Source organism: Epinephelus fuscoguttatus, linkage group LG3 (genome assembly GCF_011397635.1).
Source record: "Epinephelus fuscoguttatus linkage group LG3, E.fuscoguttatus.final_Chr_v1".
In the NCBI taxonomy this organism is placed as follows: domain Eukaryota; kingdom Metazoa; phylum Chordata; class Actinopteri; order Perciformes; family Serranidae; genus Epinephelus; species Epinephelus fuscoguttatus.
The window spans coordinates 13724551-13752479 of NC_064754.1; the positions used below are offsets into that span (position 1 = coordinate 13724551).

A 27929-nucleotide genomic window follows, 5' to 3' on the forward strand; every position below is an offset into this window, starting at 1 on the left:
AAATAATTGATCCACGCGTCACCCAACATATGAGGTTTGAAAAACCAGACAGACCTCTTGTCTCTGTCACCCCACACCCACTAAACCTGCTTGATACGCATGAGTCCACGAGTCAGCCTGAGCTATGTGAGACACATTTTGAGTACTTAAAATTTGGATGTTAGAAATGTGGTGACAACATTACAGACTAATTAATACATCAGGCAACATTATTGCTTGTGTGAGGTGAGCTATTTAAAGGTAAAGGCGTGAGCCTCTCTCAGCTGGGCAGAACTACACTGTGGGGGGCTGCTACACTGGAGCAGTGTCAGCAGTAGCAGGTCACAGAGACCAACTGTCAAGAAGGAGACAGGGATAAGACCCGGAAAGGATCCGTTTCCATCAGCCTGTTGGATTACAAAATATCATTTAAGCTTGAAAGCCACAGTCGCGCCACCGCCTGTCGAGTTAGTACAAGCCTTGCGGTTCAAACTTGCAACATCAGCAGCGAAGTAGTTGTTAGCCGCCGCCGCCTGCCTCTCCTGCCAGCCGGTTAGCCCCCTTGCTAGGAGCAGTAGCAGCTAATCTAGTTTAGCTAGCTAGCTGTCGGCAGCCTGGCTACCGGGGAAGAGTTTCTAAGATGAGGCTGAAAGTAGGGTTTCTGCTACGGAGTTTGCTCGTCATTGGGACTTTTCTTGGGTTGGTGTTGCTCTGGTCTTCTCTGTCACCGAAGCCCAACGACGACAACCCCTTTGGAAAACGGGTGAGTTGACAACAGCAGTCGAGTTAACCTGAAGTGTCTAAGAGGGAACTAACAGTTATCAGTGTTAGCATAACTCCAACCCAACACGCCGAGGTGTGTAACACACGTAGCTATGTAAAATGAGTTACAAGTGTGTGGGTGATGAGTAATGGAGGCAGCGGGGTCGTAGGAGCAGATTGCGTGTCTTTAATATTAAAAATATCACTCTTAATATAGCGACATGAGAGCACGCTTTCATTCAGGTGTTTGCTAGCTCTAATACATTGGTTGTCATGGAGATTTGTTCCTAGCTAGCTACTAACGCTAGCTGCCTCTTTACTTAATGTGGTGAATTCACATATTTTGATGTACAGTTGCATCCTTGTAACATCACCTGTATTCACACGTTACTGTCTTCGTTAAGCTACCTTCCTAAATCTCAACACGGTCATTCCAGGATACATGTCCGCATATGTCACCACACTGGTGTCGTGTGCCCAAGGCGGAACTTAAAGTTGACATTACTGCAGGTATGCCTGTCCCAAAAGTCCTGCTTTCTAGTTTAGAAACTGTCCATAACATAGTTTTACTTTGGTATTATCATACAGCAAGTATGTGACGTGATATAACTTTCTACAAGATCAATTAGACCGTCAAATTATGTTTGAGCTTTTGTTTTTGGCACAGTAAATGCGTCACACTTGATCTACTTCAAGACATGAACTGCAACAGGATTAGGAATTATCGGTATGCAACCGTGGACACAACCAGTTGGGTTATGTTGAGGTACTTTGGATAGCATATCAATGTCTAAATCATCTTGTGCTACCAGCATAGGTAGGATATTCAAATCACATTATAGTTAAATAATTCTAACATACAGTGAGTTGCACAGTTTAATAGTCTTTAAGGTCCAGTGTGTAAGATTTAGGTAGATATATTGGCAGAAATGGAATATAAGAAGTATGTTTTCTTAAGTGTTACTTGAAATAGGAATTATTATGCTCTTATTACCATAGAAAGCTGTTTATATTGACAGGGAGCAGGTTCTTGTCAACGGAGATCTCCATGTTGCGCCGCCATGTTTCTACAGTATCCCAGAACAGACAGTTTTTTTGTGTTTTTACTGCGATAAATCACCGGGTGCATTTGTTTTGGAGAGGAAGAGACCTCTGTGGATAATTAGGCTCACAGTAAAAACCTTGAATGGCCAGATCTTAAGTTGTTAGACAAAAAAGGTGAACATACATAAGCAGGTGCTGGTCTATCAGTCCGTCTGAGATGAGCCAAACAGCGTTGGAAAAACATTTTGTAACACCAAGCTGCTTTATCCAGTGTTTTTACCAGTTAAAATAATTGGGTCCGCTTGTTTTGGAGAGAAAGAGACCTCTGCAGATAATTCCACTCACATTAAAAACCTCTATATAGGGCCATTTGCATTTTTGCATCTGCTTCTCTAGTTGGCAGCCCCTCTGTGACAAGCAGCATTGTTAAAACATTGATTTTGTACTGTGAAACAGCTTTAACCAGTGTTTTTACAGGTTTCACCAGTTATTTTGGAGAGGAACTGACCTCTGCAGATAAAATGGCTTCCAATAAAAACGTCCTGAACAATGAACATTGAAGGAATTCTAACTGGGTGAAGTTTCAGCTGCTTGCAATCCGCAATCCGTACCACCAGATACATAATATGCTGTCAAAAGTCACACTCGTCCCATTCATAACCCTGCACTGCTGTCTGTCCCTTTTACACAGACATTGATTTAGTGCTGTTACTGCCTCCTTTGCCAGCTTAAAGTCAAGACAACTCTGATTGTACCTTTTATATAGAACGGCGAGGTGGCATAAGGACATGAAATTCCCGCCTTGAAGAGGCAGTGTAAAAGAGGTTATAGATCCATTTAGAGTAAAAGTGTGTCAACAAGCTGCCCCTGTCTTCTTTACATATGTTCTCAAATTAACATAATTTACAAAAATATCATTTATCAAGTGTTTCAATTACTTGTTAAGTGCATAATGTGTGCTGATTTTTTCATACCCAGCATTATTTTAATTCATTTGTTCTCTTTGTAATTTGTTGGCCTTCTGGATCTACACCTTGTATTATCAGGTTGAACTCTTGGTATTTGTGAAATTTCATCAGCTCTGACGGCAGTTTGATTTGTGTGGGTGTAATTGAAAATGTTCACATCAGCACAAAGAACATAAAAGAAAATCCATGAAGAGAGTACAATAGTATACTCAGTTCTTTCAGGCTGCTTCCTTCTAATGTCATGATGTGGAGTCTTTAGGGCAGGGAACTTGTTATCTGTTACACGCTACCGCCTGTAATTGGCCTTGGATAAACACAGCAGAGTGATGAGTTAAGTTGCGTGGCTGGTTAATGTTTGATCACAGCATCATGATAAATATTAATCCCTCTGAAAGTGACTTGAACATGACTCTGTGTATTGAATACACAGGTAAATTGTTTTTGAAACTTGGAAGTTTGTCCTCACCAAGATCTGCAACAGCACTTCTGTCTGTCCACTCATGTCCCTCTTAGTGCTGCTTTATGAATCAATTTAAGATTTCATTACATTAGCTGTGGTTGGTGAACATTTTCGGTATATTTCAATTCAATCAATTGGTGCTTTTCCATGTTTCAGTTTCATTGTAATCAAGGGGGTCAAATGTGACTCAGCTACCTGTAAAAGCACAACTGTAGATCAGTGGAATAGTGGAAAAACCATTGCCAGAAATGTGCGTCACGTCACCTATGTGCTTGTGCGCGTCGTGTGTGTGCATGCATAAAGACAAACAAAATGGAGCCCCACTTGTAAATGCATTGGTTTGAAAATTCCAAAAAATCTGGAAAAATTAGTTTTAAAAGCTCATAATGACAAACCCACAGAGAATTAAATAGCTTGCATTCACCCATCTCTGTTAGTGATTACTTTTGACAGGCTCTTACCAACTCCAATTAATCTTCCCAAATGAAACATGTACCTGCTGTGTTGTATCCTACTCACTGTCACTCGACCTAAAGTTAGTCCAAAGCCATATTAAATCATGTATTTGTTTATTATTTTTCATTTGTTTGTCCCAGCATGCTCGACGACTGTATTAATGTGCATCTGTGTAATGTCTAACACCCTCTGTCATATCCCTCAATGCAGGATGAAGGTGTGCTGCCCAAAGGAGACTTAGCAGACCAGTTTAAGCCTGTGGTGCCCTGGCCTCATGTGGAAGGGGTGGAGGTCGACCTCAGCTCCATCAGACTCAAACATGGTGAGTCACAGCTCCATTTTCAACAGCCCATAAACAAACCCGGCTCCTGAAAAGACTCAGGCTTTTACTGAGCAAGTGCAGGCATAAAGGTGACCTCTGCTATTTTCCATGTACTAATACACAAGTTTTCTTTGTGTGACTTTTACGAGCAAGAAGTATTTGCAAGGTAGTTATGCTGCTGCACACTTTATCAAAAACAGATTATCGAAGAGTAAATGCAGGGTAGTGAACACAGAACCCAGAGCAGGTCTGGAAACGGTTGAATTTACTAAACAGACGACAAGGGGGTTACAATATTTTGTTACAGTAATACATGCATGGTCTCACAGAGGATTAGGATAATGGAAGTTAGTATGAGGACAGATCTTTACAACTCTGATTATTACATAATACATTTTCAAAAGTTAGGATATTTCACCACATTTGATCAAATTAATTCTCAGAGTCTTCTTGCTGACACGTAACCATGGTAACCAGTTTCACCTTCAGTTCTACCAGTAATTTAAAAATGATTTCAAAACTACTTCTCATTATGCCGAGCACAGTAAAATCTTATACTTAAACTTAAATTGAAGCGTTAATACATCACAAAGCTGCCTTGGTGGCTGTCCGTTATGAATATTGTCGACTACCGCATTGCATTTTGGGATTTTATGCAGGCATAGTGTCAAGTGTTTGCATGCTGTAATATTTTGGTGTCAACAGTATGCAATTCATGTTTGTTTCATACTAAGGTTTCAGAACATACTGAAAACTCTCACATATGGGATTAGTGTAATAATTAACATGTTAACAGACACACCTTTGGACTTTTGCGTTCATGGGGCTAGTCCCGCTGTTGTAGTCCAGCCAAAAAATTTGTGTAAATACATTTTAAAATGAAGAACAGTACGCTTAGACACTCAAACAGCAGAAGGGACCTGCTTTCCCTGGACCTATAGATTCTAGGTGGTATCAAGCGTGTTGCGCAGTAGCACATTACAGTACTAACATTAATTTTTCCAGTAATGAGTAGTGTAACTAATTACTAATAGAATTTCAGTAATAATATAACAATTAGTCCAAAACCAAACAATTCGTTACATCGTTACTTTGTTAGCACATTACTACTGACTTGAAATACAACAGTCATGCCAGCGAACTCATTGTGGTAATTGTCGCGCTGCGCAGGCACATCACAAAGCTAGTTGGAAAAGCTTACCTTAGCAGCTGGAAATATTCTAATCACTTTGATTTTGCCAGGAAGAAAGACAACAAGAACCCTGTTGCTGCAGGTGGTTGAACTAAAACTCTTTCCACTACAAAACACACGTCCTCAAACCTCTGAGGTCTGAAACACCTCATTTACTATAACTGACAGCACAGCAACGAGAAGCTCCGGGAAATACATCCCACCAAAGGGGAGCCCTCCTCAGCTGCAGAGGTCGGCTGTAGCCCTTCACTGGCTAAACATCTCAAACTGGATTTTACTCAGTGTCAGCTGCAGGCTACAGTGATAAAGCTTGTGACTGAATATGTGGTGGATGAAATGTTGCTTCACGAGTGACTCTCCATCCTTCAGTCAGAGCATTGGGAAAATACCGTCACAGGCAACAGAAATACCCCATTTCAAAAAGAAGCTATCTAGCCTTAGCTACAATTAACGGTGATTACCCTGACATTCACACAGAGGCTGACATCTGAATTTGGGGAAATACGCAATTACCAATTTTATGGGGTGTAACGGAAAAGTAGTATAAAAAGTAGTGTAATGAATTACTGCTGACAGGGAGTGTTAAGTTAAGTAATATTATTACTATTGAAGAGTGATGAGTAGTAGTAATATATATTACATTTTTAGATATTTATATATTATATATTAGTTTTTTTGGATACAGCTTTATTAGAATTTGTATTTTTGATATTGTGTCATCTTTGGTCTCTGGTTGTCACCTCCAGGAGGGGCCAACAACCCCCAGAACCCTGACCAGCAGCTCAACCAGAAGCAGGTGATCCAGCAGCAGTATGTGACATTCAAACCCCACACACAAGCCTACACCAGCCCCGTCCTGAAGAAAGGTATCCTGGGTAACTTTGAGCCCAAGGAACCTGAGCCTCATGGGGTCCCCAACGGTCCTGGAGAGGTCGCCAAGCCTTTTGTCCTGGGTCCGGAGTACAAAGACTCCATCCAGGCGTCCATCAAGGAGTTTGGCTTCAACATGGTGGCAAGTGACATGATATCACTGGACAGATCCATCAGTGATCTTCGCCACGAAGAGTGAGTACTGCTGTTTATACTGACTACAGGTTCTGCCACCTCTGTTACTCACTGTATTGTTTAACTGTAATCAGCCTTATATCACTGTTAGGGCAAGCTAATCTTGATATTGAACGTGTGTATTAACTGAGCACTACACTTGACAGCATTCAGTGTGTCTTGAAGGAACAGTTTAATCTTCTCTTCCAGATCCCACAGGCCAAAGTCTTTACAAACAAATGAAAGCAAACACAATGGTAGGATAATTTCTGTCGCTCTGGGCTGTCTGCATGTTTAGTTTAAGTAGGTGAACACCTCAAAGCAAGCTGGCCCAGATTTGTAAAATACGGTCTTTGAGAAATGACAGTGATTCTGTCAAGTGAAGAAGAATTACGTACTTTATGGTTTTCCACATGTTAATGTAATAAACCAGCTCACACACCTGGGCCTGGTATTTTAAGGCATTTAATCTAGATCAGAATTATCTGACTTTTGTAATCCCTTTTTTGCTCTCTCAGATAAAATTGATCTTGTGCGTTTGTCTTGGTTTTTTAAAGAATTTTCAGATTGGATCTTTTTGATCCAGATACCACAAGATCTGGATTACAGAATCTAGAGTTCCAGTCTTCGGGTATTCGTCCATTTGTTGGTTAAAGTATTCATTAACACAGACGTAAACCTACAATTTTGCCTGGGGTAGCAAAAACAGGGATTACAAAACCCGGATGGTTCTGATCTGGATTAAATGTTTTAAAATACTGGATTGACTTGCCTTTAAAGTAAACACACACACATGCAAGCACATGCACGCACACACACACACACACAACAAGGCAGTAAGGCATTACTCATACACACCCCACTAAACAAGCAGCCTTTAACCATTCTGACAGATGAAGATTACACACTGTGTGTTGAGCCAGTCCTTTACATTACCACATCACGGATGCACCATGTTTGCCATTATGTCAGTCCCACCCAGTGGTTTCAGATGCTCTAACATAAGCCATTCCTCAGCTGTATATTTTACTGTTGCCTTCAATGTAACATCCAGCAACAAACAGAGAAAATACAGTCACATGATAACACATCAGAAACCTCCTCAGTTACGCACTGTTTTCATTGGATTGTTGTTGCTTTAGATTCATGGATCAACATACTCCACACCCTATACAGACAGTGGCAACAGCAGTGGACATGCTGTATTTAGACAATGAAAAGCCAAGAATCCACAAGTGAACACAACAAGAAACTGCAGTACAGATTAATGGTCAGATACTCCTTCATTGTATTTGACATAGAGGAGGAGACGTCTGCCGAAGGGTGTGTCCATATGTGTGGCACCTTAAAAACTCGTGTGAGCTGCACTGCCATTGGTGTGTTTTATCTTATCACAAACAATGTGGAGAAGTGAATGTTTAAAAAGTTCCTTGACAGCAATTTTAAATGAACGATTACACTGAAATAAAATAGTGATATATTTAAAACTATGTACAATTTCTAGTTCCTCATCTGGTGAGCAAATACTGTAACTTTAGTTTTACTGTTATCTACACTGAATGTCCATTATCTACAAAAATAACACATTTTATCAGTTGCCTTTTGAAGTCCTTCTTTTGTTGATAGTATCGTGTATATGTTAATACCATGAGTTATAATATAACTTAGTATCTTGATGTCCCCATGTGGCCAGTTAGCATCTATTTTGTACCAGAAATTCCTCTCGATCTTTGATAAATTGTGCAAATAATTGCCGGGATAGGTTTTCACCTGGTCTGACCCCAGTCAAGATAACAATAAAAATTAGATTTGGCAAAAACACAGGACTTAATATGGCTGTTTAGGTTCTCAATGACATTAAACAGTCTACCATTAATAAATGCTTTCTGCAGTTTTAACAAGCGTGCATGCCTCCATACTTTATCAAATGCTGTGCTGTAGTCAGTGAAGGAGCAAAGCAAAACAGTTCCACAGCATGTTTAAGTACAAATTAGTACGGTATTGTAGGGTTGACTATTGATACTTTCACAAAATGTTTACACAGTGAGATTTTTGATGAATAATAATCAGTAATGTGGATATAATGTCATTGAGTGAGGTGAAGCTGCACTGGAGAGGTAGTAGCAACATTCCTAGTAGGGAACCTATGACATGAATGTAACTGATCTGCATTTGGCACCCTGTCCCACCCCTCCAGGTGTAAATACTGGCATTATGATGACAGACTGATGACCTCCAGTGTGATCATAGTCTTCCACAATGAAGGCTGGTCCACGCTGATGAGAACCGTCCACAGTGTCATCAAGAGGACTCCCAGGAGGTACCTGGCTGAGATAGTCATGATAGATGACTTCAGCAACAAAGGTGAGCTTTCATCATTTTCCTCACATGAACTATAAGGGTTGGAGAAAAATGTAATCTTAGTTGCACTGTGATTATCTCTTGGACAATCCAGCATCAATGCACAAAAATAAGTAACAAGACTAAAGAGACCTCCCTTAGCTCCAGTGTCCGGATTCCAATAGCTGACTGTCACCATGGTGAAGTCACATTTTGTAGCAAGGTTGTGATTGTTACAGGGTGCACTGCAAGCACAAGATATTTTTCATTCTGTGCACCAAGAGGGAAGGACATTGATTTTTAAAGGAACTGTACATCCTGACCATTACCGCATTAATATAATAGCGAACCACTATTTGCTATCTAAAGATATAGTTGGAGTAATAGCATCCTGAGCAGAGAATGAAATCATAATCTCTCTCACTGTGTTGTAATCTGAGGTTCTCTGTCTTATGTTGTGTTAGACAATCCAGCAGTGCCTACATGTTAGTGCCTATGAGTCCCTGTGAGTGTATCCCACTGGCAAAATAATCACTGCCACTTCACACTGTGCTCATACAACAGTACGCTGATGTTGTATAATTATTTCCTCTTACGCAAGCGCAGAACATACGTGCTGGTTGACTGTTGGTTGAAGTCTTTGCTGTGTCTCCACTCTCCATGCGCAACTTTCTGACAGACACATAGGCGAAATGATTGTTTTCTCAACGCAAGAAACTAGGAATAATCATACTTCTTAGAACGACATTTTGAGTGACTTTTTTTTAGCTCCTATTTCAGTATTAGGTATTCTCCCAGCACAAGAGGAACCTTAGTGACATAACTGTACATTAATTGGTTGAACACTTGAACCATTGTAGCACCAGCCATTTTTAGAATTCATAGTCTCTATGAACCTCCATTTTCTCACACTGATGTAACAGAAAAGAATTCAACACATCTAATCACAGAGTTCAGAGTAGAGCTTGCTACTGTTTAATTGATGGAGACTGGACTGTCATGGATATATGAAATGTAATGTAACTCTGCAACAGTGACAAGATGGTGGGAAGAGCAAAGATACATTGATTCTGTGCAAAGATGAAAGCTGACCTCAATTTATTAAATCCTCAAATAATGTCAGGTGTCAAACAAGTACCTCTGTTAGTGGTTTACACACAGACATGTTATTGTGTAAAATGTAATATTGAAAATCAGTTCCGTGTGTGTGTGTTTAGCCCATCTGAAGGAGCGTTTGGAGGACTACATCAAGCAGTGGAACGGTCTCGTGAAACTCTTCAGAAATGACAAGAGGGAAGGACTGATCCAGGCCAGGAGTATAGGAGCCAAGAAGGCCACTAAAGGACAGGTATGATATGATCTTACTGCTACTGCTGCTGTTGATGCTGCTGCTGCTGCTGCTGCTGCTGCTCCTGCCACAACTACTGTGTGAAAAATATGTTAGTTTATAAAACTGCAGATAGAGTCTCTAACTCTGGGCTCTCAACTTTATACTAGCTGTAAAACACTACTCAACAGTTAGTAATATTGATCAGACTGAGACTGTGACATTCTCAGTACATACTAAGTGTTTGTGTGTTTGTTTTTTAGGTGCTTATCTACCTGGATGCTCATTGTGAGGTTGGAATCAACTGGTATGCTCCACTGGTTGCTCCGATTTCAAAAGACAGGTAACACACACACACTCACACCTGTTCAGAGTGTTTTAGCATCTTGGGAGGTGACAGATGATTCAAGGCTTTGGTCAGTGAAGACATCTGAAAGAAAGCTTTGTGTTTTGATGCATGATTAATTAAACTGGTGTGGTAAATTCATTCATGTAGTTAAATTTGTCATTTTATTAGGCTGTGTGTAATCTGCCCACAGGCACTATCTGTGGCCAATGACTTGAATGTGTTAAATGCCTGAAGGAAGGGATGTCCCAAACCTGTCTCATAGATCGGACTGGGGACAATCAAGACGTTTTTTTAACTGATCAGGGACTGCGTATATTGAGCTATACAAAGGACTCCTGATTGGGGGATAAAAACTTGATCAGGTCATCACTACCTGAAGGGGTGAAAACCCTTTTTGATTGTATGTTTTTATTTGTTACACACAACCCCATTCATTGTGGAAGTGACCAATACGAGAACGAAAATACTCGCAACAGTCAATATTTCTATGCAAGGTCATTGTACTCAACCTTTTAAACCTTTTGGGTAAATAATTAAATATTTGCTTTGAACACTTTCACTCCAGAGTACACCTGAGGGGTCAAGGTTACTCTCTCCAAACATGAGTTCTTTGTGTGCTGCTGTGAGAGGTAGAATGATTGATCTTACAAGTTTCACCAGTTAAACAAACAAACAGCAGTGAGGGTGGAATACGATGAGGCCGCAGTGGTAGTTTGTACGCTGCGTGGGTGGATGCTGACGCTCCATATGTTTTCCTACTTTTTTGATCTTTGCCAGTGACATGCAAGATTACTCAGATATTCAGATCTGTGTTCTTACCTTTATTCTAAACTAAAGCAGCCTGTTCATGAACAAAATTATTACTATTTTGCATTTCTCCTCTGTCCTGATCCAGTGATGGAGATAGATTAATAGTATATTACAGATGTCTACATCTCCATCCATTGCTCCAGATGTTTTACTCAGAGAAAGTTTCTGAGGTTGTGTCCATTCTTATCACAACATTAAATCTGCTTTTTTCTTAAAACATCTCACTAAGACAGGAGAACGAGTTGTTTGAAGACAAATTTGGGGTGGGTGATTTTGGGCATTCCTGTTCATGCAGTCAAACCTGCCACAGTTTACTACAACACTGTTGCTGCAGAATTCTGTGCCATGCATACAGCGGTTGAATGTAACTATCAGAGGGAAATATTGTTCTTTTATGGCACTACATTTATCTAACAGGTTTAGTTACTTTTCCAAATGTGTTAATTTTAGTTTTTGTGATAAACTGAAGGATGAAGTGTTCTTTTATGTGTTGAGAAAATTCCCCTGCTTCTTAAGCCAAATGAACTCTTTAAAAACCCTCCTGAATCAGGGGAGAAATGAATCATCATAAAGCTGAAAACAGCTGTTTTTCTGACATCATGAAAAGATTCATGGTTCTCACAGGACTGCCGTCTACAAAAAATGTTGCTCTTATAGAATATGATGCATTGCTGTAAATTATACTACCCAACGAAGGGGTTAAATAAGCACAACTTTAAACATCTCCAGTGGTAAAACTCAACACACACATTAATGCAGCAGTAATAGTAATCCAAAACCATCAGATATAATACTGCACAGTGACTATTTTTAGGACTTTAAGTACATTTTACTGATGAAGTTAACATGCTTAAGGTTTTTAATCAAGACTTTTACTTTGATTATTTTCACAGTACGGTGTTAGTATTTTTAACTAAATAAAGGATCTGAATACTTTATTCACCACTGCATACACACAGAGTATTTATGTCCTGGGCAATATATCGATGTTATATTTATATCATGATATGACACTAGATATCGTCTTAGATTTTGGTTACAGTAATATCTTAAGTGTTGTCTTTTCCTGGTTTTAAAGGCTGCATTACAGTAAAGTGATGTCATTTTCTGAACTTACCAGATTGTTCTAGCAGTTCTATTATTTGTCTTTATATCCACATGACTGATGATTATTTATCAAAAGCTAATTGTGTAAATATTTTGTGAAAGCACCAATAGTCAACCCTACGATATCATCGCAAAATCAATATCAAGGTATTCATCACAGCCCAATACAGACAAAGGTTTGTGTGTGTCTTTGTATGTGTGCGTGTAGGACAGTATGTACAGTACCACTGATAGACTATATAGACGGTAATGAGTACACTATGGAGCCCCAGCAGGGTGGAGATGAGGACGGCCTGGCTAGAGGAGCATGGGATTGGAGCCTGCTCTGGAAGAGAGTACCGCTTAGCCAGAGAGAGAAGGCCAAGAGAAAACATACCACCCAGCCCTACCGGTACACACACCACAGCAGCCAGCATGCTAACACTCATCCCTGTTCTGTTTGTGTCTCCATCTCCCATCCCTTCACCCCACCTGTCCTTTCCTCCACTGTGTCTTGCTCTGTCTTGGTCTTTGACACCCCACCCGATGTCTTCGTGTTTTTACCGGCACTGCTGTCCGCACTTGCCTGTTTTTATTTCCTTTCGTGTGCACCCTCCCCCCCCTCCATGTATCTTGTATGCATGGCCCCAACCCCACTCTGTCAGAACGGTGTGTACGGTGCCTCTGATCGATTCTATCCACGGCCAGAAGTACACCATCGAGCCCCAGGGCGGAGGAGACGAGGATGGCTTTGCTAGAGGAGCCTGGGATTGGAGCATGCTCTGGAAGAGAGTTCCTCTGGGAGACAAAGAAAAACAAAGCAGAAAAACTCGCACTGAGCCATATAGGTACAGAAAACCAATGCCTCCTGACTAATCTGGACAGTGTCAACACAGAAGACCAACATATCCCAGCTAACCAGGACAGAAGCTTATGATATGTCTGACATTAAGACTATCACTACCTCGACTTACTTGTGAAGAAATTCTAATTCTAATCTAACGGGTATAAATACAGACTCATCTCAGTAATACTACCTAAATTAACCTTAAAAACAGGAATATTGAAGGGGAACTGCAGTATTTTTCAACCTGGACCCTATTTTCCCATGTTCTTGTGCCTGAGGGGGCTTTTACGTCAGGGACCTGGGCCCGGATCTGAGTACACTTGACCTTAAAGTACAGTTTGTATGAACGCTGTGTACAGCAACCACCATGGTATGCTGATTTATGCCCGAGTTTGCTTGAATAGGTGGTCTCGAGTGTGGTTCGTGTACTCTGCACATAGCTGTCAGGTGTGAACACAAACTGTACCAAACACAAAAGTGTACTGCTATTTAAGGCAACAACAAGGAGTTTTTAACCGGAAACAGTAAACGGAACAATATGTTTGTGAGATTTGGACACAAAACAGACAGAAACAAGTGAAGGGTATCAACATTTAATTTAAATACTGTTAGACACTCAGAATAACAATCTGAGCCTGTCGGTGACAAAAAAAGCATGTTTAACAGACGTAAACTGACAGAGCACAGTTGCCTGTAGTGATTACATTGTAGCCTGTTTTGCAGCTGCCAAATGCAGCGGTCTCTTGGTCTCTACTGGACCAATTTCCAAAGTTGTTGGTCCCATGAGTCACTAAGGGTGTTTTCAGACCGAGAGTTTGCTTGCTTTGGTCCGAATCAGGGACCTAAGTTACATAATTGCCTAGAGTTGGTATGTGTTCTCACGGCAGCATTCACAAGCAGACCAGATTAAATGCCTTGCACGAGAAAGCTGCTCTTGATTGGTCAGAATTTCCATGCGGGAAAATCCAGTAAGTAAACAAAACATTGAAGATGACTACACTTTCAAGATGAACATGACACTTTCTAATGTCACAGTGGAGGGACAACTACGCAGGTTGATTTTAGCGCTGGTCATCGTGGACCGTGCTGTCATTGTTCATTTTAGTCAAACCATACAGTTTGAAAACGAGGCGTGGCTCCAACTAGAAAACAATGTTTTGATGCATTGGATGTGCTGAATGTGCATATTAAGGCAGTACAGGAGGAGGTGCACGTTAATAATCCTCCAGGACTGTAAAATGCTCATGTTTAACCCAAACAATGGGTAATGTGACTACAGCTGGTTCGGATTGCGGTTGGAACACGTTCTTACCACAAACAAACCGCACCAGAGTTCTTTTGTAACCTGACCAAGACCACCTCTTCAAGAAAGTCTTGGTCCAGTTGTAATGAGTGCGATTGTTGTGTTCACATCTGCCCAAACAAACTGCGCTTAGGGGGGAAACGAACTTGAATTCGATTGAGCCGAACCAAACAGGGCAGGTGTGAAAGCACCCTTAGACACAAAAACATGGGAAAATAGGGTCCAGGCTGAAAAACACTGAAGTTTCCCTTTGAGAACAGATAACATGTATCATCAGCTGATATTTAATACCAGTTCTGCAGATATTTACATTTGGAAAACTTTAAATACATCAGATATTTTACTGAGTCTAACTCTTACTGCGTATCATAACTAACCAACTAAACCAAAACCATCTAACTCCTCTGATGGGGAGGTACTGTCCTGTCAACTGACCACCTGTGTGCTTCAGTGTTTCTACTGTTGGGAGTTCATTGGTGTGTTGTTGGCCCAGTTTGTTAAATATATTGGAATTTACTCTTGTTCGTCTCCTACTCTTAGTCTGACTCTCTGATGGTTTTTGCTGTAACTTGTTAATGGTTAACTTAGCAAAGTATGTCCTGTTTTTTGGGGAGTCTGTGAATCTACCTTTTCTTTTTAGCCCACTTGAACTACATGGCCTTTAAAGGATTATGTCTTTGTAGGGAAGAGGGAGTAACGAATCTGTGTTGGGACATGTTGTCGTGTCTTTGTCCGGGAGCTTCTGGTGTGAATTGGGTTCGGACCGGGGCACCATCACCCCCACCTTTCCTAATTGCTTTTTCATTTCATCCTGCCATGCTGTCACACTTTTTTCTCCACTTTTGCTTTCACTAATTTCTTTGCTTCTCTGTCAGTCTGATGTTACGTTCTGTGTTCTCATTGTTGTTATTAATACAGTGACTGACTGACGGGGCTTTATTGCACCTGCCAATATTTACACAGAGTTAACAGTTTGTGATTTTCAGACCAACTTCAAAAGAATAGATGATGTGATTATTTTGACAGAGTAAGTTAAGTGTGAAGAGTAATGTTGTTTGAGCTTGTGTCTGTTTCTGGACATGCGTGTCTGTCTTCATACCCGTAGGTCTCCAGCCATGGCAGGTGGTCTCTTTGCTATAGAGAGAGACTTCTTCTTTGAGCTGGGTCTGTATGATCCTGGACTGCAGATATGGGGAGGAGAGAATTTTGAAATATCATACAAGGTACACATGGAATGGACTGGTTTATACACACTGAGGCTAAATAGCAACACACACGTCACTTAAAATGGTTCACAATAAAATTCACCTTTTTATATTTTTCTAAATTCCTGTATGTTTATGTAGATCTGGCAGTGTGGTGGCCAGCTGCTCTTTGTACCCTGTTCTCGTGTGGGCCATATCTACAGACTACAGGGATGGCAAGGCAACCCTCCACCTGCACATGTTGGGTCATCACCTACCCTGAAGGTACAGTGGCTCACACTTTGAAACACAAGGAGCCAGATGCATAAAACTCTGTGTAGATTCACAACCAAAATGTATTTAAATCAGATTTATAAAGCTATGTGTAAGCATGGTTCTGTTTTACACATCATTGTGGAAACTAGTTCAGTGCCCATTTGGAACGAAGTGATTGCTCGACCTGTAGTATTGCTGCTCACAGCTTTCTTGACTCCTCAGACAGTTTCACACTTGACACTGCACTTCTTTAGGTCCTGCGCAGTAGCCCCAAACAGCTAAAGATGTATTGTGATGTTTAGATGAAAATATTGAAATATTTAAAAATATTGACTTATGTTACTATTGTAACTTGCCGTACCAAGAAATAAAGAGGCCCCAAAAACACCTTAAAAATATGCAACTTAATGGTATACAACTTACCTGTTTTGTACTTTTACTTGTACTTCAGAGGAAAATGTTGTACTACCACATTCACCTGACAAAGATATGTTACTGGTTATGTTGCAGATTCAGATTTTACTCACAAAATACAACAGTTAAAATATGTTTCATTATTATTCATTAAACTATCCAGCATTATATTACAGTTCAAAGCACCACCTTAAACAGACATTAATACATTAGTACATTGAGCTGATGATGCCTTTCTGTCATGCTTTCACTTTCAGTAAAAATTTGAATGCAGGTATCCATAGTTTTACTCTTAATGATTAATAGTTTTAATTCAGAAAATGATAATGTTTTGAGAACTTGTCCTGCCCTTAGGAAGACCAGTATTTCCAGTTAGAGAAAGTGTGGAAAGTAAAGCAAGATGGTGTTTACCTGGGGCTCCAAATCCCTAACATTGGTGAAATACACTTAGCAGAGGAATTCATTTCCAAGTTGGCATGATAGCTGTTGTTTTGACATAATTATTGCGGTTATAAAGTAAAGCATGGCTTTAATTATTGGAGGTATTTTGCTGGCAGTAATGCTATTGGTGTTGGGAGGTCAAGTAACAGCTAATCGCAATCAGAAACATGAACATGACGTGCTTGACTCTCTGTATATTCAAAGTTGATTAATATTGAACATGTTACGTGTCCAAACTGTACCAGATGTGACTGCACATCTTTGGGTCCCCAGCAATACACCCGCCAAATGTGAAGTAGATGAACAGTTGTTGAGTTACACAAAGACAGACAGAGGGACAGAGATTCCTTCCTTTACAGTGAGATGGGTATACGTGCACAAGCGTCATTTCCAGTACCACATTTGGCTCCAAATTGGATGCAGACATGCCCTGAATTACCTGTTTGCATGCCACATACTAACTGTACCTGCTCGACTTCTTGTTTAACAGTCATTAAATGTTTAAAAGCTAATTAGTGGTTTAGTTTACAGCACTCATATTGTAATACTGACTGATCCAGGCAGCTTCACAGTACAGGACAAATTGTAAAAGTCATAACAGGAAAATAAAATGATGCCTTCAATCTGAAATTGGTCAGAAAATGAATTAATTAACATTAGTTTCTAAATATTTTTTATTTGGAAATCCAAACAAGTACAAAAATACAGTAAGTATATACTTAACACAGTAAGTACTTGGAATGATATTTCCATTTTTCCTTTTCTCCCACTCCAAACGAACAACCCACCCACCCTAACCTGGAGAGCACCCAACTACAGAAGCACAAGAAAAGAGAGTATATGTATACAGACAAGCCAATAAGTACATGTGCCCACACACAGTACATACACATACATAAACATACACAGATACATGAGAGGCCACGATTAGCCACGCACACCGCCACCATGTTCATGCTTATTCACTAGTGTCCGGTCATACAAGCTTGAACCAGTGCAAGAGTAATATAAGTACACTATATTGTACACGGTGTTTATTCCTAAGGGACATTATACACAATTGGAATGTAAGGCGAGCCCTGACAAAGATATAAAGTGACTTTCAATAGAGGAGGGAGGGAGAAGGAAAATAAATAAATAAAATAAAAAGTGGGGGGGTGTAAGAAAGAAATCACAACAGAGGACATAGGAAGGAGAAGAGAATAAATAAATAAATAAATAAATAAATACACTTTACCAGTTTACTATTAGTGAAACTGTGCTTAGACCTACTGTACTCTATATCATTAAATATCTTGAATTGGGAAATTTTATTACAGGGCATCAGGCAAAGTTTTGAGTTTACTTAAATGTGTCAAAACTGGGTTCCAGATGGAGAAGAATTTGTCACTAGATCCCCTAAGTGAATATTTAATCTTCTCTAACTGTATGAAGAGAGTGGGTGTTTTGATTTCCAGTGTAATAAAATTCTCCTGCGAGCGAGCAACGTCGTGAAGGCAATAATATTTTTGTGGCTTTTCCTAAATACGGAGTATTGGCCGACTGTGATTCCAAATATAGCTGCTGCATTGGGTTGGAAATCAGTATTAAGTGCTTCAGATAGAAATTTGAAAATTATAGACCAGTAAGTTGTCAGAGCAGGGCATGACCAGAACATATGAGTCAAGTTGGCTGGAGTGTTCTGGCACCTGTCACAACTTGCATCTGAATCAGGGTACAACTTAGCTAATCTTGCTTTGGAGAAGTGAGCTCGATGTAGAACTTTGAACTGTATTATACTTAGTCTTGCACAAGAAGTACTATTGTTTACTCTTTGTTGCTGCAACTTTTTTACCTGTATTAGACTATGGTGATCTCTTGTACATGCATGCCTCTGCTCAATGTCTCCATATGGTTGACTCAGCCTACCATGCGTCCCTAAGGTTCATTACAAATTGTAAAGCACTGACTCATCACTGTGAGTTGTACTCTCGGGTAGGATGGCCCCCCCTGGCAACCTGTAGGCTCCTACATTGGTACACCTTTATATATAAGGCAATTCTTGGTCTGCTTCCATATTACCTGTGTGTTTTCATCACGCAAAAAAACACCGGGCAGTATTCACTGCGTTCTCAGGACCTCTTTATGCTCTCTGTCCCAAATGCTCGGACTGAAATTGGGAAAAGGGCTTTTGGGTATTCTGCACCCTCAGCCTGGAATTTGTTGCAGAATGATTTAAAACTGAAGGAGCTCGTGTCGTTAAATGTTTTTAAATCTAAAATGAAGGACTTGGAAGCAGTTTCTATGGGATGTCGATGTTTTTAGCTTGACTGTTTGTACAAATTACTCCCAGAAACACTTGTCTTGACTTATTGGTAGTTTTTCTTTATGCAAATTTTAGTGCTTGTGAATTGTACTTGTTCTCCCTGTATGTCTCTGTCTGCAACTTTGTGTTTTTGCTGCTGACCGTCTTGGCCAGGTCTCCCTTGAAAAAGAGATTCTTAATCTCAACGGGACTAACCTGGCTAAATAAAGGTTAAATAAAAATAAATAAAATAAAAATAAATTTGTAAAGCATAGTTCCATTAACATTAGTTTCTAAATGTGACTTTGATTCATGTGTTACAGATCTTTGTGTAGACTGCCATAAAATCAGAGGCTGTTAAACTGATTATCAACCCAAACAAATAATTATTATTTGTGTCATATGAAGCATAATACTGTGTGTGTATGTGTGCAGAACTATGTTCGTGTGGTGGAGGTATGGTGGGATGAATATAAGGACTACTTCTACGCCAGTCGTCCAGAAACTCTCACTCTAGCCTACGGAGACATCAGTGAGCTGAAACACTTCAGGTACAACACACATACAACAACATATGCACACTTTGTATTTATAACTGAATCTTTACACTTTCATGCTTTTGTTTTACTTGATCAGACCTTTCCACATCTCTGCTCCTGTACACTGTCTGAGTTTAAGGCTGCTCCAGACAAACGTTGACAGTTGAGAGATGACACAAAAAGAAAAGTCCACTAACAGCCAATTTAGAGCAAACTTTAGAGGGCTGGAGCATACTGATCGATTTGCAGCCTTAAACTGTGCAAACAGTCTAACGTTTTAACACCACTGTTTCTTCATCACAGTCAAAACGGACAAAGACAAAATGTGAACACATACAGGCTGAGTTTCACCTGCAAGGATTAATTTTGAAATGAAATCACTGGTTAACTTAAATCATGTTGCACCAAACTTTAAAACGAGCTTACAATTAAGAAAGATTCAGTTTAAACCTCTTCAAATGTCTTATTAGTTTTTACTCATTCTGTTGCTACGAACATTGAAACTCTAATTTAAAATGTGATGCAGTATTAACTTTAAACTTACATTTGAGGAGGTTTAACTTTTGAAATGGCTGCCTTTTTTAAATGGATAGAGCAAAATAATCAGGTTCCTTGATGAAAGTTAAGGGTCAAATTCAGCCCAACTGAGTTTTATCATGCTGAATATGTCGTTTTCTGTTAAAACTGTTTGCCAGTTGCTGCCAGAGAGTCTCTTTTTTCCTGTGCTCCTGTCTTGTATTATTTGGCCATATTACTTTATTAATTCGACCAACAAGTTTTTCTCAAAGGACGAGAAATCCGAGCCTCTCAGCTGAGCCATCATGAGTTACGACAGGCTAACAGACCAGCTTTTTAACTAGCTAGCAAACAATTCTACGTGTTGAGCAATGGATTCAGAGCAGCCAAAAGTTAATGGTATCCACCCCTCTTTTACAGCCTATTTATTAGGTTCCTGCAGTATGCAAAAAGTTATGTATTTATTTATTTCAATTTGAGTAAGCAATCATCTGCATATTGATTAAATTCTATTTAATTTTGGTTTACATCAATAAACTAAATGGAGATAGAGTTTAATTGTGCAACACAACTTTGCTTAGTTTTAAACCTGGATTTACTCATTTTAAACCTAGTTTTACTAAACTCCAATTGGAACTAATCTTAGATTTAATTAATCCTTGTTGGTGCAACCAGCTACACAGTCAACCCAGAACAGATGTACAGGTCTCCTTGCATACTTGGTTGAACAGGATTTCAAATCTATTGGATAATGGATAAAAAGGCAGGAGTTGCCACACTCACTGTCCGAGTGCCACGACCCATGCACCATGTATGCATTATATCCATTATTCATTTATTTATGCATTTAAAAGGAGGTCTTTTGCTCTAAAATTCAACATCTGAAATAAGCTGAAAGGTCATGAAGTTCCTCTATCTTTTTTAGAACTGGTTATGAAATGAAAACATTATGTAGCGGCTCATAGTGAAACTGTAAGTTAACAAGTTATTAATAGCTTGTTTGCTGTTTGTTGTCAGGGAGGAACATCGATGTAAGAGCTTCAAGTGGTTCATGGAGGAAATAGCATATGACATTCCGCTGCATTACCCTCTGCCCCCTAAAAATGTAGAATGGGGAGAGGTAGGTACACACACACACACACACGCACACACTGTTTCTGTCATGGTTGTTAATATATGAGTAATATACTGTGCCATAACATTATGTGTGTGTGTGTATCATTTCCATGTGTGTGTAGATCCGAGGCTTTGAGACAAGTTACTGTATTGACAGTATGGGACACACCAATGGAGGCAATGTGGAAATAGGACCGTGCCACAGGATGGGTGGCAACCAGGTAATCAACACACACACCCACACTGTGCCTCATGTGGTGTGTTGCTTTAGTTGCCTGCAGAGACCTGCAGATGGAGATGGTCTTGATCTGGTTTGGTCTGGTTTTTGATGAGCTTGAGAGGCCGTTTACACATACGCGGGGATTTTGATAAACGGAGACATCTTCCTTCGTTTGTGCCCTTCGTTTACACGCAAACGGAGATTTCTCCTCTGAAAACGAGTCTTTCTAAAAACTCCAGAGTGGAGATTTTGGAAAACTCTGGTTGCGCGTTTGCATGTAAACTGAGATAAACGGAGATAAACGGAGTTATAGGCAGCCCACGTCACAGTATGCGCCGAAACTTGCGCCTGTGTAAAAAGTGAGACCTATGTTGCTATGGTGACAATGGATACATGGAAGGCTTGAGCTTCTCGTTACACTGCCACCTACAGGTTTGGTGTGCTCTTGTGTATATATACACGGGTAAGTGTAAACGAAGATCTTTTTGAAAACGGAGACGGTGAAATGTCCGTTTATGAAAATAGCCGGCAACGTGTAAACGGCATCTAATATGCAACAGCCTGTTGGACTCCATGTCACTCAGTGACGTAATTCTGTCTTAACTCGCCATGCTCTATCAGGTGTTTTGTAATTTTGGCAATTTTCCTTCTTGATTTTAACTCTCAGAACTAATTCTTGTACATTAGTAGTTGTTGTTTGGGGTTACATGATGTGTTATTTAGCTTGGTGTAAATTCTCTATCTTTCTGTGTGTGTGTGTGTGTGTGTGTGTGTGTGTGTGTGTGTGTGTGTGTGTGTGTGTAGTTGTTCCGTATCAATGAAGCCAACCAGCTGATGCAGTACGACCAGTGCCTGACCAGAGGGAGTGATAACTCAGCTGTCATCATCACACACTGTGATCAGAACCAGCACACTGAGTGGAAGTACTTCAAGGTGACACACATACACACAACTGATAAAAACAAAAGATTCACTCCTCAGTGCTCGTATTTGACGTTGCTCTACTCACCACTGTGTGCAAAGAGGAAAGGATGAGAGCACACTGATGAGTCTGAGACAGAAAGTAGAAAGTGCTGGAATATTTCAGAAAGACAACAGTTTTTATATATTTTTCACAGAGGGATTCATTGTCACCAGTGACAATCATCATGTCACCGGTGGAAGGAAGATTAGGAGGCCTTAAACAAAGACTTATTTTACAGCTTGAAAGATGGTCTTTTCATAAAACTGGGCTGTCAATGAAGTAGAAGGACACAAATATTTTTTAAATAGGTGCCGCATGACCAGAGAAAACTGGGCTGTGGCATTTGCTTTTGCTCAAGGGGTAGAAAACCTGCAACTAGCAGTAGGCACTAAAGCTAAACAGTGCAGGCAATACAGTAACAGAATCTTGGTTTATATTTTATCAGTGCTGCTTAGTTTTACAGTTTGATCTGAGTTTGGTCTGAGTTTAAGAGAAAGAGAGGCAGGTCACTTTATTGATCTGCTTCTATACTCTGTGTTGGTGGCGGGCACACGAAAATGTTAAAGTACAGTCTGTGGTTTGAGCAACAGCCCTAAAACAATCTGATTTCAGCTGAGATGAGCAGGGAGATCTGGGTGTTGGTAAGATGGAGAGAAGTTTACCACAGTTAATTGTCATATACTACCCACATTGTTATGATACAGAGCTGATTGAAAAATCAGCAAAGTATCCCTTTAATTTAAAAGAAGGCTTTTAAAAAATTCTACCGTAGCCTGCACACACTCAACCAGTCATTGATGGTGTCACAGTATTCTTAATATGATCTGTACTTAGGGTTTGGTTTGTACAGTTGGAAAAAAACTGCCATCTGATCAGCCACCACTAGATGGTAGCTCAAGCAGGATTTTTAGCCTGTGTGTAGTTAAAGGAAATATTTCATCCACAAACGACTATTTATGTATCAATTACTCATCGCATGTTACTTTGAATCTGTGAAGAAAACTTTGTTTAATACTCATGTTTCCATGGTGAAAGAAGAATCCAAAAAAGATGATTTTGAGATGATGAGACGAGGACTGTGACAACAGCAAAAATATATGAAAACATACAAAGTAAAACTCTGCATATGCTCATAGACAAGAGGCTCAGACTTGTGACAGTGTGAGAAGTAAACATCAATGGCCTTCTCTTTAGCTGAGCTGTAACATTAGCTAGCTACAAGGTGCTATTTGAGCTAGCAGTAGATGTGCACTTCCTTCTGCATGGTGATTAGGCTTGCGGCTGTGGCTCGGTTGAAAGAAAACGGGGGTAACTGAACTGTCTAAGTCCACCACTACTATAACTCACGGTGTGTGTGTCAGTCAGTGAACCACCTGCATGTTCAGCGACAAAGCACAGTAGACAACTGCCTCAAAAGTCCTTAGTCACATGATTATTGCCCTTTTGAAGGCATGTTTATATGTAGCTGCTGTGGAATACTGCAACAAGCCTCAGAGCTCCACTTTGAGTCAGAACATCACGATCACATTGCCTTAAAGTAGATCAGCTCAAATGTTCCCAAGTTGAGTAACTCTGAACAGATCCACGTTGGACCACAAACTCTAATTGGATAAAGTTCAATTCCAGGAATCCATTTTGGAGGAGTGGCTTCTGAATTCCTGTAACAACACTCATAGTGATGTTCATCTGTCCTCTCCTAACAGGGAAATGTCTGGACCGCTCCGACCTGCTCCACAAGGTCTTCATATCAGACTGTGACACCAGTAAAACCACTCAGAAGTGGGAGATGAACAACATAGTGGCTGTCTGAAGACTGAGCAGCACGCACAAAGAAAACCACTGGGAGCTCGGAGAGGAACAAGTTGACTGTATGAGGACACGCACACACCAAGAAACACATCCATACTATGAGTTTACAGATACATCAAGCTGATACTGTCCTTTTAAAGAAATAATGTTTTGATATGAGCCACTCAGTGTCAGTTTAAAGATACTGAATATCACCAGCTTCAACCCAAAACCGTTGGTTGGTGCTGTTGGTTCACACAGTCATGCATTATACAGACACATAGACACTCCAGATGGTAGAAGAAGAACTGGTTTGTGTGGAGCCTGAAGTTGCTGGTCCTCCGAATCACCTCAACACTGAACCGAAGACATGTTGGGCGCCATCTCTGTCTTTCATTGTGGTTTTGTTTACACTGTGTCTCTCTGTTGGTTCTTTTTGGGCTCTCAGGTCTTTTCTAAACCACTACATTGATTTCTGAAATTAATCACATCAGCACTGACTATTGAACAGTCGCACTCTTATTAGACCTTTTCAGTCAAACTGATTAGCTCACCTACCAAAGAGTCCTTTAAGTTGGTGAAGGATTCAATGAAACATCAGCGCGTTTAGCCAGGTGACATGTCTGTATATACGCTAGCTGGTGTAATGCTTGCTGTCATATACAAGTAAGATAAAGGGGATAGTTTGGGTTTATTGAAGTGGGGCTGTGTGAGGTACTTTTCCAGAGTCAATGTATCACGTACAGTAGTTGGCAGTCAGCGTGCTCCCTGTTTGGAGAACCAGATAGGACTTGCACCCCAGACGAACAGCAATGAATTTCTGCGGATGAAAATGTTGAAATAAAAAAAATATATATATAAAATAAAAAAAGGCCTACCTATAAACATCGAAATCATTCTAAGAGGATGCTATATTTACAGTATTTTAACCACTTCACCTTGCTGTCAGACAGCCCGTTCCTTTGGCGCTACATTTTCTCAACCAAATTACTTCCATCTTCCAGTGCAAAAGTGCGAAACTGTACTATGCACTGTATAACGCTGCAGGTCAGCTGTTCAGATCAGAGAGTGCTGTTGCGTGATCCGACTGAAACAACTTTTCAAAGATGGTGTGAACTTGTTTTTCAGAGCTGTTCAAACAAACAATTGAAAACAGCTGTGGCTAGTTGCACTGAATATAGACGTTAACACTCCACCTGCAAGACTGAGACACCTCAGCGTTTGCAGTAACATTTTTCTCGATCATTATGCAAAACCACCACTAAATGAGCAAGAGACATTTTGTGAGGAGCACTGCTGTACTGAACTATCGGGTAAGATTACGCTAAATACCTACAAATAAATTTAAACTTGCTAAACAGCCAGTAAAGGGTGAAGCACTGGAATCCTCTGAGTCACAAAGATCCTGAGGTTGTCGTATAACCATGTCCAGACAGCAGTAGCTCTTCAGATCAGTAAGCATGCATTTTACAGTTCACAGTGAGCTTCTGCTTTCTGCTTCTGCTCTTTATGGGCCTCCCGTTCCCACTGAAGTTTCTCCTCACTCTCTTTATCGGCCCATTCAGTCTCCCTCCGCAGACGTTCTTCCTTTTGTATACTCTGGTTCGTAAAGTTACAATTTTGTCTCCACAGTGAGGGTATTTCATCGTTGCTGCCATAATCACTCCATTTTTTTTATGTTCTTATATTTGTTGTCTCCTTATAAACCACTGAAAGCCTGACTGAAACAGTGTTGCATAGTGCTTTTGCGTAAGAATATTAAAGTTATATGGTTGGGAAAATGTAGTGCTAAATGAAAGGGCTGTCTGAAAGCAAGGTAAAGCAGTGAAAAGAATCTTAATATAGTGTCTGCTTTAGCTGATGCTGACATTTGTAGGTATGCCTTTATTTAAGTGGTTAAAATAAGACTTGCTTCTGGTGTGCCAGTGCCATCTGGTCCTACAAACGGAGCGTGCCAACCGCCATCTACTCTGTGTAATACACTGACTATCGATAAGTATCTCATGCAGCCACACTTCAAAAATCCGAACTATCACTTTAAGATGGCATTTAGGCTGGAGTCGTGCGATAAAATAGGATGTCAAAAACTAAGCATTTATTGGATCTGTCAAAGAAAGAACACTCAGGTGAGCCAAATCTTTGTCACAGAGGAATCACGTCAAAGTGGTTGACTCGGTCACGGTGTCACGGCGACAAACATGAGCGTGAAAGTTGTGGCTTGTTTTATCTATGTAAACAATCAACATGTAGAGATGACAAACTGTTTCTGCTCGGCCATGTTCGGTCATCTGCTTCCTAAAGGGCCAACACGCCAATTTCGTCATGCCAGTCAAACTACATGAACTTTTCTCCGGAGCCAAACCTGACAAAGGTGGAGAGGCCGTCCAGAGAGAGATGTACCTAACGCTCCTATAGGCACATGCTGAATAGGCTCTAACTGACACTGACGTATTCTAATATTGAACTGTATGTGTTTGTTCTTCACATTTGCACTCCACTCTCTGTGAAAGGCGCTTTTAGTGTCCCTGATAAAGGGACACTGTTAGGTTGAAGATAATACAGTAATCTAACAGGCTTAAAGGGACAGTTCACCCCAAAAATTAATTATACATATTTTTCCTCTTAAGCTGGGCATACCCATATGATTTGACCCGGTTTTAGAGATGTTTAATTCCAGCTCCCGGTGTATGAGTATATCATCTGAGACGTAAAGCCAAAGCTCATGATTTATGGAAAGACACATTGCTGTTGAGTTTGTCAAATGTATTTTGTCGGCGCTTTGAGCACCACAAATCGAGTGCCAACTAGTTCCATTATATTTGAGAGAAGGCAGAAATCTCTACAGCCGATATCTCCAACACTCTGCAACTCACACCTAAACAATCTAGATTGATGAATAGCACTACAGGTAAGAGAACAAATATGTATTTTTGATTTCAGGGTGAACTGTCCCTTTAATTTGACTAATGAATTAGCAGAATTTAATTCACCACACTGTTATTAAAAGCTTGACCAGGACAAAAAGAAACTTATGAAGATGAAAATATACATAAAGCTTCATACAGCGTTAGATTCTCTAAACCATCTCTAAGTGCATTCCTAGTGCCATGACTGAAACTATCCCATCTAGAAGATGCTTCAAATGCACAGTAGCATGAATATAAGTGGCTTGTTTTTCTGTTGTTCAATTTGATTGGTTATCTTTTACTTCTGTTAAATTCTATAGGCTAGAATTCATTCTCATCACTTCCTACAGACACTGAGATGCTTTAGAGGAACTTGAATATGTTACGGTGAGCTCACAGTTGGGAGAAGTTTTCCCAGAGGGCTTTCTGCCAGAAGGAGATTTATTGGTTAATGTTTAAAAAAGAAAAGTTGTGTTTTGGGTTAAAATGAAAAGATTGCTGTCAGAAAATGGGATCTCTGGTAGAAAGCCTACAAGGAAAACTTGTCCCATGCGTGGTGAGCACATCTTTAAGAACAGACTGAGGACTTGTGAACTGCCTGCCTTACTGACAGTCTTGAAGAGTAATTCAGTAGCTGACCAGTTGTCTGTGACTTTAGTAACTGCCTGTCTGAAAATGAAAAAACAAACAAACACTGGGTTGTCGGGCTGGGGAGTGAAACCAGTGAGAAATACACAACGTGTGGTGGGGGAAACGGCGAATGAAGAAAATGTGGGTGCTTTTTTGGTATGTTAAAGGGGAAGAGGGTCTGGTGTATGGATGATCATGTATGCAATGTTTTGTACAATGTAAATAGACTTTCTTTGTAAAGACGATCACGATGCATTTTCTGAAGGGCCTTGAATGATGTTGTAAATATCTAACTTATAGCAGAAATTTAATAATATGGGCTGAGCGGTGGGTGACGGAGAAAATAAAAGACCTGATTTTTA

General features: G+C 40.2%; 1 protein-coding gene across 2 annotated transcripts; it reads left to right on the forward strand.

The window, feature by feature from the left end:
- The first annotated feature begins 85 nt into the window (after window positions 1–85).
- Window positions 86–27929, forward strand: galnt7 (UDP-N-acetyl-alpha-D-galactosamine: polypeptide N-acetylgalactosaminyltransferase 7). Of its 2 annotated transcripts, XM_049570530.1 has the most exons (15): window positions 86–742; window positions 3880–3991; window positions 5930–6248; window positions 8425–8591; window positions 9785–9915; window positions 10158–10237; window positions 12369–12551; window positions 15395–15512; window positions 15636–15758; window positions 19324–19439; window positions 20961–21063; window positions 21182–21280; window positions 22084–22212; window positions 23318–23321; window positions 23920–27929. In XM_049570530.1, the coding sequence occupies exons 1-15, from the start codon at window positions 620–622 to the stop codon at window positions 24051–24053; spliced, it is 1941 nt and encodes a 646-aa protein (XP_049426487.1). In that variant the 5' UTR covers window positions 86–619; the 3' UTR covers window positions 24054–27929. The 2 variants fall into 2 exon arrangements, with proteins under 2 accessions (XP_049426487.1, XP_049426479.1); XM_049570522.1 differs by lacking the exons at window positions 12369–12551; window positions 23318–23321; window positions 23920–27929 and adding an exon at window positions 12805–12987 and having other exon boundaries at window positions 22084–22329.